At 51.0% G+C, this 18976-nt stretch overlaps 1 protein-coding gene across 1 annotated transcript in view; it reads left to right on the top strand.

Moving 5' to 3' along the window:
* Positions 1–18976, top strand: part of LOC140404403 (dual oxidase 2-like) — a 127075-nt gene that overhangs the window by 41521 nt on the left and 66578 nt on the right. Inside the window, exons 7-12 of the mRNA XM_072492893.1 lie at positions 3787–3953; positions 12749–12809; positions 12929–13025; positions 14652–14739; positions 16270–16372; positions 18223–18395. Of these exons, the coding sequence (XP_072348994.1) occupies positions 3787–3953; positions 12749–12809; positions 12929–13025; positions 14652–14739; positions 16270–16372; positions 18223–18395 (689 nt within the window). The remainder of the gene's footprint in view (positions 1–3786; positions 3954–12748; positions 12810–12928; positions 13026–14651; positions 14740–16269; positions 16373–18222; positions 18396–18976) is intronic.

Raw genomic sequence — 18976 nt, 5'->3', positions numbered from 1 at the left:
GTCTACCTGTTCAGTCACCTTCTCAAAGAACTTGGTTCCCTGACTTTCCCTCCCCCCCCAATCTCTAGTTTAAAGTTCTATTGACCACCCTATTTACTCTTTTCGCCAGAACACTGATCCCAGCTCGGTTCAGGTGGAGACCATCCCAACGGTATAGGTCCCCCCTGTCCCAAAACTGATGCCAGTGTCCCATGAGAAGAAACCCCTCTTTCCCACACCACTCTTTCAGCCACGTGTTAACTTCCCTTATTCTTGCCTCCCTATGCCAATTTGCACGTGGCTCGGGCAGTAATCCGGAGATTTTGACCCTTGAGGACCTGTTTTTTAATTTGAATCCTAGCTCTTTATAATCTCTAAACAGGTCCTCTTTCCTAGACTTGCCTATGTTGTTGGTACCGACATGGACCACAACAACTGGATCCTCCCCCTCCCTCTCCAGTATCCTTTCAAGCCGGTCAGAGATGTCCCGCACCCTAGCACCGGGCAGGCAACATACCATGTGGGACTCTTTATCCTGATCACAAAGGATACTATCTATCCCTCTGATAATAGAATCCCCTACGACTACAACTTGCCTATTTACTCCCTCCCCTTGAATGGCCTGCTGAACCATGGTGCCTTGGTCAGCTGACTCATCCTTCCTGCAGCCCTGTTCGCCATCCACACAGGGAGCAAGTGCCTCATACCTGTTGGACAGGGTCAAGGGCTGAGGCTCCTGAGTTCCTGACTGCTGGTTCCCTTTACCTGCCTGACTTGCAGTCACACCCTGCTGTCCCTGGCCACTGGTAGGATTTAAACAACTTACTCTGACAGGTGTGACTGCCTCCTGAAACAGTGTCCAGGAAAGTCTCCCCCTCCCGGATGTGCCTCAGTGTTTGAAGCTCAGACTCCAGCTCATCAACTCTGAGCCGGAGCTCTTCGAGCAGCCAACACTTACTGCAGATGTGGTCGCTGCAGCTCGCAATGGGATCTGCCAGCTCCCACATCAAGCAGCTCAAGCACATCACCTGACCAGCCATCACTAATTAATTAATTAGTTTAATTTAAGTTTACGAGTTAAGCTGTGTTTTCTTTAAATTTGGGGCAGATTTGCTATCAACCAATCAGATCACAGCTTCCCTCTGACGTCACTTTTGGGGAAGAAAACTGGAAAACGAAGTTACCATTAGGTTTTTATACTCACAGAGACTGCTCCTCCTCCTCCGAACGGCTCCCGAAATTAGGCCCGGAGAAAGAGAGAGAACAAAACAGTCGGGAAAAAGCACCTTCTCCCACTCTTCACCGAATTACCTCACTGCACCAAATTACCACATTCTCACTCTGGCTGTGTCTCACTCACTCAGGCTGTGTCTCCTTGACCAGCGCAATGCTTACTAAGTGCGCTTTCTGTCTGTCTTTTATACAGACTTTAGGATGACTCACACTAAAACTTCAAAGGGAAGAATACAATGTGTACCTTTGTGCCCCTTAACAGGCCTCAGGTGACTGCCAGATAACTGCCTCTCAGAAATTAGGGTGGGGGCAGCTTCAGCCAATCAGACACTAATCTACACTGCACTTTTAACTGAAAAACAACAAAATTAGGTTAACCACTTACCTTTCCTGGTTACCTCACTGCACCAAATTACCAAATTCTCACTCTGTCTGTGTCTCACTCACTCAGGCTGTGTCTCCTTGACCACCTCAGGTGTGTCCTCCTCCGAGATCGCTTCTGAGATGATGTTGAGGATGGGGGGGTGGGACACAGCTCGTAAATGGTCCAGTTTCTTTGGTTGATGTTCCTGCAAGGCAAGGGACATGGTTTTAGTACAAGGCCTGGTCAAGGGTTTGAACTACACAGAACTCATTTGTGCCTGATCATCTGGATGAAGGTTCAGTCGCCCCTTGCTTTTCTCTTGCAGGCCCAGCTCGGTCTCAGTGCTGGCTTCCTCCTGCTCCTCCCCTGCAAGCTCCATGGCCCTCACCTCGCACAGAGTAAGGTCCTCATTTCAGGCATCCCACCACCTCACTCGCAGCGGTTGTGGGCAAGCCTCTCCTGCAGGAACACAAATGAGGGGGGGGGGCAGTGGTTAGCACTGCTGCCTCACGGTGCCGAGGACCGGGATTCGATCCCAGCCTCGGGTCACTATCCGTGTGGAGCTTGCACATTCTCCCTCTGTCTGCATGGGTCTTACACCCACGAACCCAAAGACGTGTGGGGTCGGTGGGTTGGCCACACTAAATTGCCCCTTCATTGGGAAAAAAATTGGGTACTCTAAATTAAAAAAAAAGAAACACAAATGGTGATGATGTGAGCTGGACGCCTGATGGTCAGATGTCGACGATACCTGGCGCGTGTGTGCGCTCTGCGCTTCAGCAGGGAGGGTTTGTGATGGGGAGTGCCAGGGGGGGTTTGAGGATGCTGGTGGGAGGTCGGATGCTGGGGCCCTGCGAGGTGGCGACTTGTGGGTTAAAGGTGACATTCCGGAGGGGTGGCAGAAGGGTAGAGTTCAGAGAAGAGACAATTAGCACTTGGATAGCAGGCGTAGAGTTTGTCACATATTGAGTAACTCCTTAGTCAATAGTAATTAATACTAGTTAATCATAGTTATTTGTATTTAGCCACGGAATCCAACTGTACTTATAGTTCACATCAAAGAAACCTTTATAATGTTTAGTTAGGCGATATATAGTTTTGTTCCTTAACAAAGCCGTATGTTCCCTCATTGATTCAACCACAAAGATATCGCCATCCATGAATATAGAGAACATTACACACCCCCTTCATTTAATTGCTCAGGCGACCCCCCCACCCCCCGGGGCGGGCGAATCACACCTCAGGTGCGGTGTTTCTCACGTGGGGAAATATTTTAGTTTCAAAGTGCCTGCAAATTGTGGTGCGGACCGCCAATTTTCTTGCCGATAATTATATTTTGCTATTTTTGGGGGGGGGGGGGGATTCCGCTCCTCGCAGCACATGTTCCAGTATAGTTTTTCCCGTTCCTATCCTGATGCAGTTAACTTCCTTCCTCTTCGTAAATGTGCCTCTCTTATAAATTCATGCGGCTCTTGCCCCTTCCCAAGAGCTGGAATCAGGATCCCTTGCACTATTGTCGAGTAAAGTGGTCCAAAATACTGTGCAGGAGCAGGAGGAAAGAAAACTGAGCAGGTGACCAGTTTGGGGGGGGGTGAGGGTTCGGTTTTGGTGCGCAGCGGGGAGAGGGGGGGATGCGGTGGGGGGAGGGTAGCCATGGGTTGGGATGTTAGCTTCATTGTTAGATTGGAGAGGCTGGGGTGAGGGGGGCGGATTTTATGGAGGTGCACAAGATTCGGGCAGGTTGAGATGAGGTGGACAAAGACGAATTGTTTGTGTGGAGGGAAATAGCCTCGCAGGGGCTCTGGCATAGAGTACGGGGGCAAGGGGGGGAAATGGGACTATGCTACAGCGAGCCGGCGTGGACTCGATGGGCCGAATGGCCTCATTCTATCACTGTACGCCGCAAGCTGGGAGGGATTTAAGAAGAGAATTCCAGAGTATGGAGGTGGCAGGTGGATCGGATGTGGGATTGGCAGAGGGGGCGGTCAGAAATTCCTGCAATTCCCAACCGGCTACTGGCAATTGCTTCTCCAAACTGGGGGAAACCTAAATACAGAATAGTGGCAGCCCATGCCCTTATAACAGGGGCTTTTTCAGAAAATATAGATAAGCTTTGAGAGAGGGAAAGATGCGATGCTGATTGAAAAGGTGAACAATAAATGTCACCAAATCTTCACAATGTTCTTTCTTTTTTCATTACCCGCTAAAAGATTTTGGAAATGCAAGGGCAAACGAGAGTCCCTTCCTGCAAGCGGAAAGTATCATCTGGTTCAGATACCACAATTACCTGGCTGGCCAGCTTAAGTCCCAGAACCCCACATGGACCGATGAAGAACTATTCCAGAATGCTCGGAAGCGAGTCATTGCCACTCTCCAGGTAAAGTCAAATCGCAGGAATTGCTGCTCATTTGTAATCCTGTGGCTCATTTGCCGGGATAGATTGAGAACATTCTTCATCGACTTTGTTGGCTATTGAGGTTGATTTAATTCACCTGAGGAAGGAGCTGCGCTCCGAAAGCTTGTGATTCGAAACAAACCTGTTGGGCTTTAACCTGGTGTTGTAAGACTTCTTCCAATGCGCCAGATGGCAGGGGGTAAGAGCAGGAGCGTTTCCTGGTCAGCCATCTTGCAGAAGGCAACAGAAACCACTGCTGCTCTTTGCCAAGTATTATCATGAACCAATCCAAAGGAAGATCATGGTCACCAATGCCTCTTTTGGGCCTGGTAGCTGAGGAAAGAGGAGACACGTAGAAACATGAGGATTCACGTCAAGGAAAGACATTCAATAATAATAATAATCTTTATTGTCACAAGTAGGCTTACATTGCACTAAAGTTACTGTGAAAAGCCGCTAGTCGCCACACTCCGGCATCTGTTCGGGTACACAGAGGGAGAATTCAGAATGTCCAAATTACCTAACAGCACGGGCTTGATGCTCCGCCCCGCCCTGCCACATTTCTGCCTCGACCCGCCGGCAGGATTCACCGCTACGCCAGCCGGTCAATGGGGTTTCCCATTGTGGGGCAGCCCCACGCCCTCGGGAAACGCCTGGGTGCCGGCAAAACGGAGACTCCCGCCGGCAGAGAATCAGCCCCACTTCTTTAGGCTGTGGGAGGAAACCGGAGCAACTGCAGGAAACCCCCGCAGACACGGGGAGAACATGCAGACTCCACACAGACAGTGACCCAAACCGGGAATCGAACCTGAGACCTTGGTGAATTTAATAGAATTTAATAGAATTTACAGCGCAGAAGGAGGCCATTCGGCCCATCGAGTCTGCACCAGCTCTTGGAAAGAGCACCCCACCCAACGTCAACACCTCCACCCAATCCCCACAACCCAGCAACCCCACCCAACACTAAGGGCAATATTGGACACTAAGGGCAATTTATCATGGCCAATCCACCTAACCTGCACATCTTTGGAGTGTGGGAGGAAACCGGAGCACCCGGAGGAAACCCACGCAGACACGGGGAGAACGTGCAGACTCCGCACAGACAGTGACCCAAGCCGTAATCGAACCTGGGACCCTGGAGCTGTGAAGCAATTGTGCTAACCACTGTGCTACCGTGTTGCCCATGAAAGCTGATAACAGACAATCCCAGGGGTGTAAGTACATAATTTGCTGAACGCGCATGTCCGAAGAGATAAAACGAGGAGCACATTTGCCCAGAGCAGTACGCCCTGTTTTAGAAATTCCATTATAGAAAGGATATCAAAACTATCATGGTGTTAGTGCAACTACTATTTGTTTGGTAGTTCGAGTGAGGACCAGTGTTCCATCCAATTATTATACTTGGATAACTTGTTATTCTTTCTCCCTTTCAGATCCTGGGCGGGATTCTCTCACCCCGGGGCCTGGCCGGAGAATCGTTGGGACCGGCGCGAATCGCGGCACGACGCCCCGACCTGGTCCGCCGATTCTCCTGAGAGCGGAAAATCAGCGTCATCGGCGCTGGCGCAGTCGGCAGGGCACCGGTCAGGGGCCGCTCTACGGGGCCCCTCCCCGGCGATTCTCCGCCCGGGATGGGCCGAGCAACCACGCAAGAAAAGGCCGAGTCCCGCCGGCGCCGTTCACGCCTGCTCTTACCCGGCGGGACCTCGGCGTGGATGCATCTGGGGGCGCCCTGGGGGGGGGGGGGTGTCTCCGCTGTGGCCTGGCCCGCAAATGGGGCCTACCAATCGGTGGGCCGGCCTCTCGGGCTGGGGGCCTCTTTTGTTCCGCGCCGTCCCCTGTAGCCCTGCGCCATGTTGTGTTGGGGCCGGTGCGGAGAAGGGAGCCACTGCGCATGCACAGACCCCGCATCTGACGCCGGGGATCGTTCGGAGCGCCGTGAGTTGCTCCAGTGCCGTGCTGGCCCCCTGTAGGGGTCCGAATCGCCGCTCCTGAGGCCATGTTGACGCCGTTGAGAAACGCGACGGTGTCAACACTTAGCCTCAGGATCAAAGAATCCCGCCTCAAATACTTTAAAAAAATACATTTGGGTGCTGATACTCTATAATAGAAACATCAAATGTTGAAAAAATATGGCAGGCCAGTGAGGAGAATTGAACTCGCGGGTTACCTCAAAGAAACAAAAGCAACATACTGCAGATGCTGGAAGTCTGAAATACAAATGAAATGAAATTGCCAGAAGTACTCAAGAAGAATCTGTGGAGAGGAACAGAGTTAATGGGCGCGATTCTCCGGCCGCAATGCGCTCAGGCGAGAGCGCAACACGGCCGGAGTATCGCGGGAGAGCCCTCCAGCGGACCTCCCAACAGCTGGTGCGCCTCGCAAGAATCAGAACTCCGCCCAAAGCGGGACCAAATGACGCTCATGGACGTAGGTCGTAAACTTACTTACAACCTATCTCCCTGGGATCCACCGGCCTCTGTCAATTCTCCGGATAAAAAAAAAATTCAAAGTGTGGGCGGCAAGGTAGCACAGTAGTTAGCACTGTGGCATCACAGCGCCAGGGTCCCAGGTTCGATTCCCTGCTGGGTCACTATCTGTGCGGAGTCTGCACGTTTTCCCCGTGTCTGCGTGGGTTTCCTCCGGGTGCTCCAGTTTCCTCCCACAGTTCAAAGACTTGCAGGTTAGGTGGATTGACCACGCTAAATTGCCCTCAGTAACCAAAAATTGTTAGATGGGGTTGTTGGGTTACGGGGGCAGGGTGGAAGTGAGGGCTTAAGTGGGCCGATGCAGACCCGATGAGCCGAATGGCCTCCTTCTGCACTGTATGTTATATTTCTAAACCAGTGAGAAACTCCCCAGGGCTCCAATAAGTGACTAAGTGTCATTGAATAGCGGCGGGGAACTCTCCAGCAGAGCCGACCGGAGAATCGCTTCCAGTGGCCGGGATTTTCTGGTCCCCACCCGCCATGGGATTGGGAATTCACACCCAACGTCAACAGACCTCTGGCTGGTCCATTGAATTTTCCATCCTGCCCACAGCAATTCCTGTCGCGAATCCCGCCAATCATTTAAGGTCGAGGTGACCTTTCATCAGATTCCGATGAAACTTCCAGGAACTCTGGCGTTTTCCTCCGAGCTCCGTCACAGATAAAGGTCATTTGTGCTGTTTGCCAAATTGATCACTATCCATCGAATCCACTGAATTACTACAGTGCAGAAGGAGGCCATTCGGCCCGTCGACTCTGCACCGGCCTGCCAAAAGAGCACTCCATCTAGGCCCACTTCCCCGCCATAACCCCATAGCCCACCAAACCCTCCTAACATCTTTGGACACGAATGGGCAATTTAGCATGGCCAATCCACCTAACCTGCATATCTTTGGACTATCGTTGTATTCAATCGCAAGGGAATATGCATAATGAGGGCCCAACATTCCTACTTGGTTGAAGATTTGTGACTTGGCTTGTTTGGAAAGAATTTTTACTAATGTTAAAAAACCCTGCAAAGTACGTACTGTTGACGCTTTTTTACTATTGTTAAAAAACCCTGCAAAGTACTTACTGTGACGCTTTTCATCTTGCACTCATCAGGGTAGCTGCACAAGATAAACCAACAGTAAAGGGAACAATAATTTATACTGTATGAGAAGAGAGTGCTGATTAGTTGGCAACGGACTCTGATATGTACAGGTATTGCCTTGGAGAATGCGGCAGAGCACAGTTAACTGCCAAGAAGTATTCCTCATGGACACCTTGTGGTGGTATGTATTAGGGGTAATACGGTACACCATGAATGCCGAGGAGCTATTGGAGGACAGATGCTGGGTCCCGATTGGATCTGCCACCTACTGGGCTCCACCCAGATAGGCGGGGTATAAGAACCCGGTTTACTCCCCGCAGCTGCATTCTGTGACTGAGCTGCTGGGGAACAAGTCTGAACAAGTCTGCTCAATAAAGCCTCGATTGAAGTTCTCTATGTCTCGCCTCGTGTGTGATCGATGGTGCTACAATTTATTGAGCAGACTTAAAAAGGAATATGGAGCTCCGGATCGCCCCGGAGTGCCTGTGAATCGGCCCCCAAGCAGCTAACGCAACATCCGCGTTTAAACACTGGCTGGCGTGCTTTGTGGGGTACCTCCGAAAGGCCCACGGCAGATCAACGGAAGACCAGAAGATGCAGGTCCTGCATTCCAGAGTGAGTCCCGAAATCTACGCACTCATCGAGGATGCGGAATAATTCCCAGCGGCAATCAACTTGCTGAAACAGACCTACATTAGGCCAGGTCAACGCACGCTACCAGCTCGCGACGAGACGACAAATCCCCGGGGAATCGCTGGACGAATTCTACAATGCTCTAACGATCCTGGGAAGAAACTGCGACTGCCCAGCGGTAACGGCGAATGAACATACGGACCTCCTGATCAGAGATGCTTACGTAGCAGGTTTGGCATCGTCGCAAATTCGCCAGAGACGTTTAGAGAAAGACTCTCTCGGACTCACAGAGGCACGGGCCCTTGCAGCCTCCCTCGACGTGGCCTCCCAAAACGCCCGCGCCTATGCCCCCGACCGCACTACAGCCCCTTGGGCTCCGTGGACCCCCACCGCGACCGACCCCCCGGCACCCCCCCACTCCTCCGCAAGCGTGCGCGGCCAGAATCCCAGACAACCCGGGCAGCCCCGCTGCTACTTTTGTGGGCAGCCGAAACACCCCCGCCAGCGCTGCCCGGCCCGCTCGGCCACCTGTAAAAGCTGCGGCAAAAAGGGGCACTACGCAGCGGTGTGCCAGTCCCGTGGGGTCGCTGCTATCTCCGGGGAAGAAACGGGACCACGGGCTCAACCCCCCCAGCGACCCACGGCGGCCAACGGGCGCCGCCATATTGGACCCTGGACACCACGAGGGGGGTACGGGCGCCGCCATCTTCCTACCCACGGGCCGCGTGCGATCCATGGGAGCGGCCATTTTGTCCACCCGTGGCCGCGTGCGACCCATGGGAGCGGCCATTTTGTCCACCCCCGGCAGCGTGCGATCCATAGACACCGCCATCTTGGCTGACAGGCAAGGACCCCAGCGTGGACAGCTCCACACTGCCTGAAGACGACGATCTGATGCACCAACCACGTTTGGCACCGGTGACCCTCGACCGGTCACGGCCCCGGACACTCCAGACGACAACGACAAAGGTGCTGGTGAACGGGCACGAGACGCCGTGTTTGATCGACTCGGGGAGCACGGAGAGTTTTATTCATCCGGACACGGTAAGACGCTGTTCCCTCGTAATTCGGCCAAGCACCCAAAAAATTTTCCTGGCGGCGGGGTCCCACTCCATTGCAATCAAAGGGTTCTGCATCGCAAACCTAACGGTGCAGGGGAGAGAGTTCAAAAATTACCGGCTGTATGTCCTCCCCCATCTCTGCGCTCCCACTCTCCTGGGGTTGGACTTCCGATGCAACCTCCAGAGCTTAACATTTAAATTTGGCGGCCCTATACCCCCACTGACTATCTGCAGCCTCGCGACACTCAAGGTCGAACCGCCCTCCTTCTTTGCGAACATCACCCCGGATTGCAAACCCGTCACCACTAGGAGCAGACGGTACAGCACCCAGGACCGGACGTTTATCAGGTCCGAAGTCCAGCGGCTGCTGAAGGAAGGCATAATCCAGGCCAGCAATAGTCCCTGGAGAGCTCAGTTGGTAGTAGTGAAGACAGGGGAGAAGCAGAGGATGGTCGTAGACTACAGTCAGACCATCAACAGGTACACGCAGCTAGAGGCGTACCCTGTTCCCCGCATATCCGACATGGTCAATCGGATTGCACAGTACAAGGTCTTCTCCACCGTGGACCTTAAGTCCGCCTACCATGAGCTCCCCATTCGCCCTGGTGACCGCAAGTACACTGCCTTCGAAGCAGACGGGCGGCTATACCACTTCTTTAAGGGTTCCATTCGGCGTCACGAACGGAGTCTCGGTCTTCCAACGGGAGATGGACCGAATGGTTGACCAGCACGGTTTACGGGCCATGTTCCCATACCTCGACAACGTCACCAGCTGCGGCCATGACCAGCAGGACCACGACGCCATCCTCCGCAAATTCCTCCAGACCGCTAACGCCCTCAACCTCACCTACAACGAGGGAAAATGCGTGTTTAGCACTGACCGTCTAGCCATCTTGGGCTACGTGGTGCGTAATGGAGTGATAGGCCCCGACCCTGAATGCATGCGCCCCCTCATGGAGTTCCCTCTTCCCCACTGTGCCAAAGTCCTGAAACGCTGCCTGGGCTTCTTTTCTTATTACGCCCAGTGGGTCCCCCAGTACGCAGACAAGGCCCGCCCACTAATCCAGTCCACTACTTTTCCCCTGTCGACAGAGGCCCGCCAGGCCTTCAGCCGCATCAAAGCGGATATCGCAAAGGCCACGATGCGCGCCACCGACGAGTCCCTACCCTTCCAAGTCGAGAGCGACGCATCTGACGTAGCTCTGGCGGCCACTCTCAACCAAGCGGGCAGACCCGTGGCCTTTTTCTCCCGGACCCTCCACGTTTCAGAAATTCGCCACTCCTCAGTAGAAAAGGAGGCCCAAGCCATAGTGGAAGCTGTGCGACATTGGAGGCATTACCTGGCCAGTAGGAGGTTCACTCTCCTCACTGACCAACGGTCGGTAGCCTTCATGTTCGATAATGCACAGCAGGGCAAGATAAAGAACGACAAGATCCTGCGGTGGAGGATCGAACTCTCCACCTACAACTATGAGATCTTGTATCGTCCCGGAAAGCTGAACGAGCCGTCCGATGACCTATCTCGCGGCACATGTGCCAACGCACAAGTGGACCGTCTCCAAGCCCTCGACGAGGACCTCTGCCACCCGGGGGTCACTCGCTTCTACCACTTTATAAAGGCCCGCAACCTCCCGTACTCCGTCGAGGAGTCCGAACAATCACCAGGAACTGCCAAATCTGCGCAGAATGCAAACCGCATTTTTTCAGGCCAGATAGAACGCACCTGATAAAGGCTTCCCGTCCCTTTGAACGCCTCAGTCTGGATTTCAAAGGCCCCCTCCCCTCCACCGATCGCAACACGTACTTTCTTAACGTCGTTGACGAATACTCCCGTTTCCCCTTCACCATCCCCTGCCCTGACATGACCGCGGCCACGGTCATTAAAGCCCTCTGCACCATCTTTACCCTGTTCGGTTTCCCCGCCTACATCCATAGCGACAGGGGGTCCTCCTTCATGAGTGACGAGCTGCATCAATTCCTGCTCAGCAAAGGCATAGTCTCAAGCAGGAGGCCAGCTACAACCCCTGGGGGAACGGGCAGGTAGAGAGGGAGAACGGAACGGTCTGGAAGACCGTCCTACTGGCCCTATGGTCTAGGAGTCTCCCAACTTCCCGCTGGCAGGAAGTACTCCCGGATGCCCTTCATTCTATCCGGTCCCTGCTGTGCACCTCCATGAACCAAATGCCTCACGAGCGCCTCCTTGTCTTCCCTAGGAAGTCCGCTTCTGGAACGTCACTTCCGACCTGGCTGGCAGCCCCGGGACCCATCCTGCTCTGGAAACATGTGCGGGCGCACAAATCAGACCCACTGTTGGAAAAGGTACATCTACTCCACGCCAACCCGCAGTACGCCTACGTGGCGTTCCCAGACGGCCGACAGGACACGGTCTCTCTGTGGGACCTGGCGTCTGCCGGAGCTCCCCACACCCCCCCAACACCAATCACCACCCCCTCATTCCCGCCGGTGCGCCCCACAGCCACCCCCTTCCCGGGGGGATCGGTTCTCCTCCCAGGCCCGCCCAGGAGTAAGGAAACAGAGAGGGACAGCGCAATGCTCCCAGAGTCGACCGGACCCGAGCCAGCACCACCACCACCACCCGGGCTGAGAAGATCGGAGAGGGCGACCAGAGCACCATCTCGACTCATCGAGTCGACTTAAGATGTATATAATTCAGTGGCCCAGTAAAGCGGCATTGTTGTAAATAGTTAACGCTGCTAATGGGGTAAAGTGTGAATAATTCAGTGGCCCAGTAAAAGTGGCATGATTGTATATAGTTCAATGGTTAAGTCACCGACCCTGTAAACCCCTACCACCATACCACCCACCACCCTGCCGGGTTCTTTTTTAACAAGGGGAGAATGTGGTGGTATGTATTAGGGGTAATACGGTACACCATGAATGCCGAGGAGCTATTGGAGGACAGATGCTGAGTCCCAATTGGATCTGCCGCCTACTGGGCTCCACCCAGATAGGCGGGGTATAAGAACCCGGTTTACTCCCCGCAGCTGCATTCTGTGACTGAGCTGCTGGGGAACAAGTCTGCTCAATAAAGCCTCGATTGAAGTTCTCTACGTCTCGCCTCGTGCGTGATCGATGGTGCTACACACCTTTATTGTGATTTTGAGATAAATTAGGTTACTTCAGGGCTGTATAACTTGGATGTGTTTAAGATAGATTCTATGCTGGTTTCCAAACTATATCTTGTTCACATTTAAAAACAGATTCAGTTGATACAGGAGTGAGAAACTGGCACAATCATGGTATCACTCTTCCCTTACATGCTGGATTAAATTGAAAGGCTCCTTACAGGTTAAATGTATCAGAATAATGGGCTGGAACTTGATCCAGGTGCTGTTTAGAGAGCTGACAAGAGACCCCCTTTGAGGAAGGCTAGCTGTATTAAGTGCCAATTAAACACGTAAATAGTCAACGGTGGGATCGAGCACGTCGCATTTGCACACTGAGGAAATCTCGGCTGACACTGTTTTCTTATCCTTGCAGCGCATCATACTTTACGAGTGGCTGCCGGCCTTCATTGGACAGAATGCGAGCACATATGGAGGTCAGTGTGGTTGATGCTTTCACAGCAACTCCATTGTGGCAAGCTAAAACAAGCAAATCACAAACGTTTCGAGAAAGTGATGTTGAGCATTTCCGACTGGCTTTCTGTTTTTTTTCCAGGCTACCAGAAACAAGTAGATCCAGGTATCTCACCTGAATTTCAGTCGGCGGCTATTAGAATAATCAACTCCCTGGTTCCACCAGGCGTCTACAGGAGGTAGAGACGAGGATTACGTTGACTTAATATTTCTCTGGGTGACTCAGTGAGCTTGCTTGGTTTCTATTGCTTTGATGGAATCTTTACTTCAGTGTGTAGTATAAGGACCTGGTAGATAAAGGGCGCGATGCAACAGCCATGCTGCTCCCAAAAAGCAACCCTCTCCCCCCCCCCCCCCCCCCCCCCCCCCCCCACAGCTCCCAGGATCTACCCGGCAGACGCTGCGATGGGAATCCCACTCGCAATGGGGCAGGATCATTTTTGGCATATCTGCGTATTAGAGCGAGGCAGGAAGCCTCATCCTAATATTCAGATTCCCGAGGAACCTGAAGCTTTGGGATTCAACCCCTGCACCTCAGAGACCTCGGGCGAGCGCCATTTGGTAACGGTCCCAACTGACAGGGACCAATAGGAATGGCACTCATGGGGGTCTCCTAGGGGATCAGAGGCCCCCAGCTGCCTGCCCTTTGAGCAGGGCAGTGCCCTGGTAATGCTGGTGTCACCTGGGTGTTAGCCTGGCAGTGCCAGCCTGGCACCTTGACAGTGCCAGGTGTCAGCCTGGCACTGCCAAGGTGCCCGGGTGGCATTGCCAGCTGGCATGGGCACTGCCAGGGTGCCAGGTTGGCAGTGCCAATGTGTCAAGCTGGCATATTTTGCATGTGCATGATCGGATCTGGGTTGCCCAGCGTGGGTGTAGCGGTGGGGGGGTTGCTGGGACTCTCCCATATTGCGTTCAGGCTGTCGGGGAGGTGAGGGATCATTTTGGGGGCCTCGGAAATCGGCACCCATTTAAAAATGGCGCCCCGATCTCTCGCTACAATGGGGAGTTCTGGCGAGCGAAGCTCCCCACTGTACAAAACGGCGCTATGTGCGCATTTTCCATTCAGGTCCCTTATTCAATACGAGTTGTGGCCAATGGCGGTACAAACAATGCGCACTCGGGCAGGGATGGAAAATTCCACCCAATGTGTCTGCATTTCTCTAAATAACACCAGTAACTCAACTTCAAGATCAATTCACAGAATTATAGAATCCCTACAGTGCAGAAGGAGGCCATTCGGCCCATTGAGTCGACTACCGACCCTCTGAAAAAGCACCTGAACCTAGACTCACTCCCCCACCCCATTCACACAACCTTGCCTCACCCTTGGACACGAAGGGACAATTTAGCATGGCCAAACCACCTAACCTACACATCTTTGGAATGTGGGAGGAAACCGGAGCGCCCGGAGGAAACCCACGCAGACACGGGGAGAACGTGCAAATGGCCTACTCACAGTCCCCCAAAGCCGGAATCGAACTTAGGTCCCCGATGCTGTGAGGCAGCAGTGCTAACCACTGTGCCACCGTGCCTATTATTTATGAAACAGTTTTGGACCTTTCTCATGTCTGGGGATACTGTAAACCAGTTGATAGAGATTGATTGATTTGACTAAAATTAACTCCATTAACACTGAACAATGTGCTGCCAGAAAATTAAAAGACGAACCCGCTCAGACCGTGTTTTTGTTCTGCATCTAGAAATTCCTGAATTCTAATTGTTCCGGAACTGGATGTAAGTGAAATGCATAAATTGTTCTGTAATTGAGTGTAATGCCAATACTAGCTCCGATTTGGCTCTTCCAGGACCAAAGAGTGCCGGTTTCGAAATGTTACGAATGTTAACAGAGAAGACCAAGCATTTCGAGTGTGTAATAACTTCTGGAGCAGAGAGGTACGATGATGTAACGGTCACAGGACAGAACGGGAAATTAAAATGGCGTGACTTTAAATACCCACCACAGCAAGTTGTGAACTGGAGTTTAATTAACCTGCTTATAGGAGCAACAGAAAGAGAAAACTATCACGATGCAGATGGAATACAATGTGGCAGGCGCTATCTAATTTGGTCTGAAAGATTTAAAAATAGAAAACATCATTTTGAAGGTTGAGATTCTGGAAAATGTTTGCATTCGGAGAGACCTGGGTGTCCTGGTACATGAATGGCCGAAAGTTACATTCAGGTGCAGCAAGCAATTAGGACGGCAAATGGTGGGTTAGCTTTCATCACCAAGAGCTGGATTATACCACATGCCATTTTTCCCACCCACACCCCCTTCCCCCAACCAGACTAAAAAGTGGGTAGTGATGCTGACGGCCGGACGGCCATTTTACGATAGGAGCAGTATTAATTGTCGAGAGGGCCAATGTCCCTCCTCAGAGAGCTGTCTGCCAATCTGATTGGCCGGCAGCTGCGTATCGCAGAATTGTTACGGCCCAGAAGGAGGCCATTCGGCCCATCGTGCCTGCGCCAACTCTCCAAACGACTCACCGTGACTTAGTGCCATTCCCCTGTGATTTCCCCAGTACCCCGGCACATTGTTTCTATTCAAGTGATCATCCAATGCCCTCTTGAATGCCTCGATTGAACCCACCTCCACCATACTTCGTGCGTCCCAGACCCGAAACTCTCTCAGCACAGTTTCTTCTTTTGCAAAGCACTTTAAATCTGTGCCCTCTCGTTCATGATCCATTTACGAGTGGGAACAGTTTCTCCCTGTCTACTCTGTCCAGCCCCCTCATGATTTATAACATCTCTATCGAACCTCTTCTTGGTTGTCTTCTCTCCAAGGAGAACAGTCCCAACCTCTCCAATCTATCGTCATAACTGAAGTTTCTCATCCCTGGAACCACTCTTGTAAACCTCTTCTGCTCTCTCCAATGCGTTCATACCCTTCGCTGTAGTGAACTATAGTTTCTTGGAGGGCCGAAGGGCCTGTTCCTGTGCTGTACAGTCCCAGCAGTGCGAGACTCACCAGCACCTTTTCCTGGGCAACTAGGTTAATAATAACTCTGGCCTTGCCAGCGACGCCCCCATCCCATGGAATAATCTTTAAAAAGGCTCAGAGCAATGTAGTTGACTCACAACTTTCCTCTGAAATATTTGCCACCTCTTGGCTGCCACCAGCATCCTCTAATTAGGGATGGGCATTATAGAATGATGGCCTTACCAGCAAAGCCCACATCCTGAAAATAAATACCAACGTCACCCTCTCATTTTACGTTAATATTATGGAGGGCAAGATCAGAGCAGTAATAAAAGTTTGTGGCACTTTTTGCTAACGTGTAAATCAAAATACAATCAATGCACATTCTTACAACTGGTAATCTACTTTAAGGATATTTATTTGCGGCACTTAATTGTTACTGGTTGATATAATTCTCACCCATTTACTTGCAAGCTTTGTTATTTTCTTGCTGCTAGAATCCGAATTTCAAAGGACCACAGGACATAGATGATGTGATTCTGGGGATGGCTTCTCAAATTGCAGAACGGGAGGACAATATTGTGGTGTCAGATCTAAGAGGTAAAAATCTTTGAATCGGGGTTTAAAGAAAGTTGCCGGGGTTAAATTCGAGAGATGCCAGAAACAGCTAAATTAACTGGGGCCCTTTGAGAACCGAAAGCAAGTTAAAGATGTATATGGAATCCCTTGAGGCGTGCAACTTGGCCCTACCTATTTTAGTCGTATTTGTGTGACAGAAAACAGAGTGTGCGTTAACTGCAACAGCAATTGGCTACTGCGCCAATTGGTGGTTCATTGAGGTGCTCTCCTCCCTGGTACAAAGCACATTAAACAGATACCCCAGAAAGCCCTATAATGCTTTTAAATGTTGCATGATGCAAGCATTGTTTAACGTTGAACGATAAAGGTTCTATATTACTTCAAAATATTTAAGCTTCACGCACCCCCGCTCAAGCTGTATCAAGTGGAAAGCAATGGGTTATAATGACTGAAAATGTTGTCTGCTTAAATTGGACACAAATGGGGGCAATTCCCCGACCACATTGTGCCCATAGCAAATCCTGCTGTGTTGGGAGAATTGCGGGAGAGCCCCAAAATGGGATTTGCACCGCGCTCAAATCAGTTCTCTCAGGTGCTCCAGTTGGTGTGATCAGGATCTCGCCCAGAATCCGATCACAGCTCATTTGCATTTGTTTCAATCTCTTCAGCGAGATTAAAGTTTAATGCAGCAGCCTCCTGGTATTCACCACCCCACCCCCGCCTCCCCCCAACCCCCACAAGCGGGAATCAACCCGCGTGAATCATGACTGAACCTTAAAAGTGGGGACCAGGCACCAGGGACACTGTGGAGCAAGGGGGTGAGTACTCTCTCTATATTTACCTCCAGGGTGCAGAGGTGGAGGTTCTGGGGGTCTTGGGCTGGCTTTAACGGCTCAGGCCGAGGGTCTTTCCCGGGAATGGGGGCCTCATGGCAAGCCTTTCCTCTATAGCCTTGAAAACCATTAAACTCTCTTCTAGAACGTCAATTTAAATGATCTGTTAGATGAAGTTAAAAGTCTTCCCTCTGTAGCCTTCAAACCTTTGTCTCTCCCAGCATGTCAATATCAATGATCTGTCAGATGAAGGTAAAAGTCTTCCTTCAGTAGCATTCAAACGTTTGATGTCTCCCAGCATGTCAATATCAATGAGCTGTCAGATGAAGGTAAAAGTCTGTGAAGTGCTTTGTTCACATTCAGTTCCATTCCCCTTTAACTTTTTCAAGCCTTTGGGCTTACTGAGAAACCTAAAAGCTTTGAACTGCATTATTTACATTCAATTTCACAGTCCATTGCCTTTTAAAAGTCTCTTGATTGACAGGTCCTGGCTATTTCAAATGAAGGTTGGGCTTTGTTTGCTTTTATAGCTCTTCATGGTCCATTAACTCTGAAGTGCTTCCCCTTTTGAGCAGATGTTGTTTCTAACTGCAGTTTATTTCTGCTGGGGTTTCCTGTGTTCTGAAGTCCTTCCTAGAAAGACCAAGTATTTTGACTGAGTCCTGCCCCCTGATACCCAGGCAGTGTCAAATTGGCAGTGCCAACCTGGTGACAACACTGCCCTGGTATATCATCCATGGCAACATCTCAGCCAATCAGAAGCGACGAATCAACCATTCAGAGCCTTTTTCTCATGCAGTGCATATACTGTTTCTTTTGAAATCTGACATTCTTGCCTCTGTCCTGCTAAGTGCAAAATGAAAAGCTTCGATAGCGTGTCTCTTTATTCAGCAATATTAAAATCTAACCAGTTTTCGTTCTTTTGTTGCACTGTTGTATTGGTGTGGGAACTACATTATACCCTGCCGTTCTACTGTTGTTATTTGGCTTTTTTAAATAGCATGCAGTCTTGCTGATTGAGGTATTTACCTATTACAGATTACATGTATGGACCTCTGAGGTTTACAAGATCAGACTTGGTTGCTCTCGATATCCAGAAGGGGAGAGACAGTGGTCTTCAAAGTTACAACCAAGCTCGTCGACTCTTTGATCTCCAGCCGATTACAAACTGGTCAAATATCAACACTCGCCTCCACAGTGAGAATCCAGAGGTTAGATTACTGCTGACTCCTCTCTTGAAAAGAATAAACGTTGCTAAATGTAAAGCAATGTGCCTGTTTTAAAATACAATTCTCCACAGAGTGAAAAGCACCAGTGAGATATAATAATAATCTTTATTATTATCACAAGCAGCCTTACATTAACACTGCAAAAAAGTTACTGTGAAAAGCCCCTACTCGCCACATTCCTTCCAGTTCTCACCCCTCTCACTTTCCCACGCTCACCCTATGCCCAATCTATGTCAACTCATACCTCCCGACCACCTTCCCATGGATCCACATACACCCATGCCAACTTAGTGGCAACACGTGTCAAAGCATGCGCCTCACCCACCATCTTTTTCCCTTACCCCCTCAATGTCAACTCACTTAGTATGCTTGGACACTTCCTTGACAGCTTCCACACTTCCTTGACAGCTTCCACACTTCCTTGACAGTTTCAGAAGCTGAACAGTCCTTTAACTTGGATTTGTGCACAAATGGTGCATCATCTGTTTACTTGTAACAATCCGAAAGGGTGTTTTACTTCTCACAAAGGGGTCCCGGGACCCTATCCAAAGGGGTACCTTACC

Source organism: Scyliorhinus torazame, chromosome 30 (genome assembly GCF_047496885.1).
Source record: "Scyliorhinus torazame isolate Kashiwa2021f chromosome 30, sScyTor2.1, whole genome shotgun sequence".
Lineage (NCBI taxonomy): Eukaryota > Metazoa > Chordata > Chondrichthyes > Carcharhiniformes > Scyliorhinidae > Scyliorhinus > Scyliorhinus torazame.
This window is presented reverse-complemented; position numbering and strand designations above follow the sequence as displayed.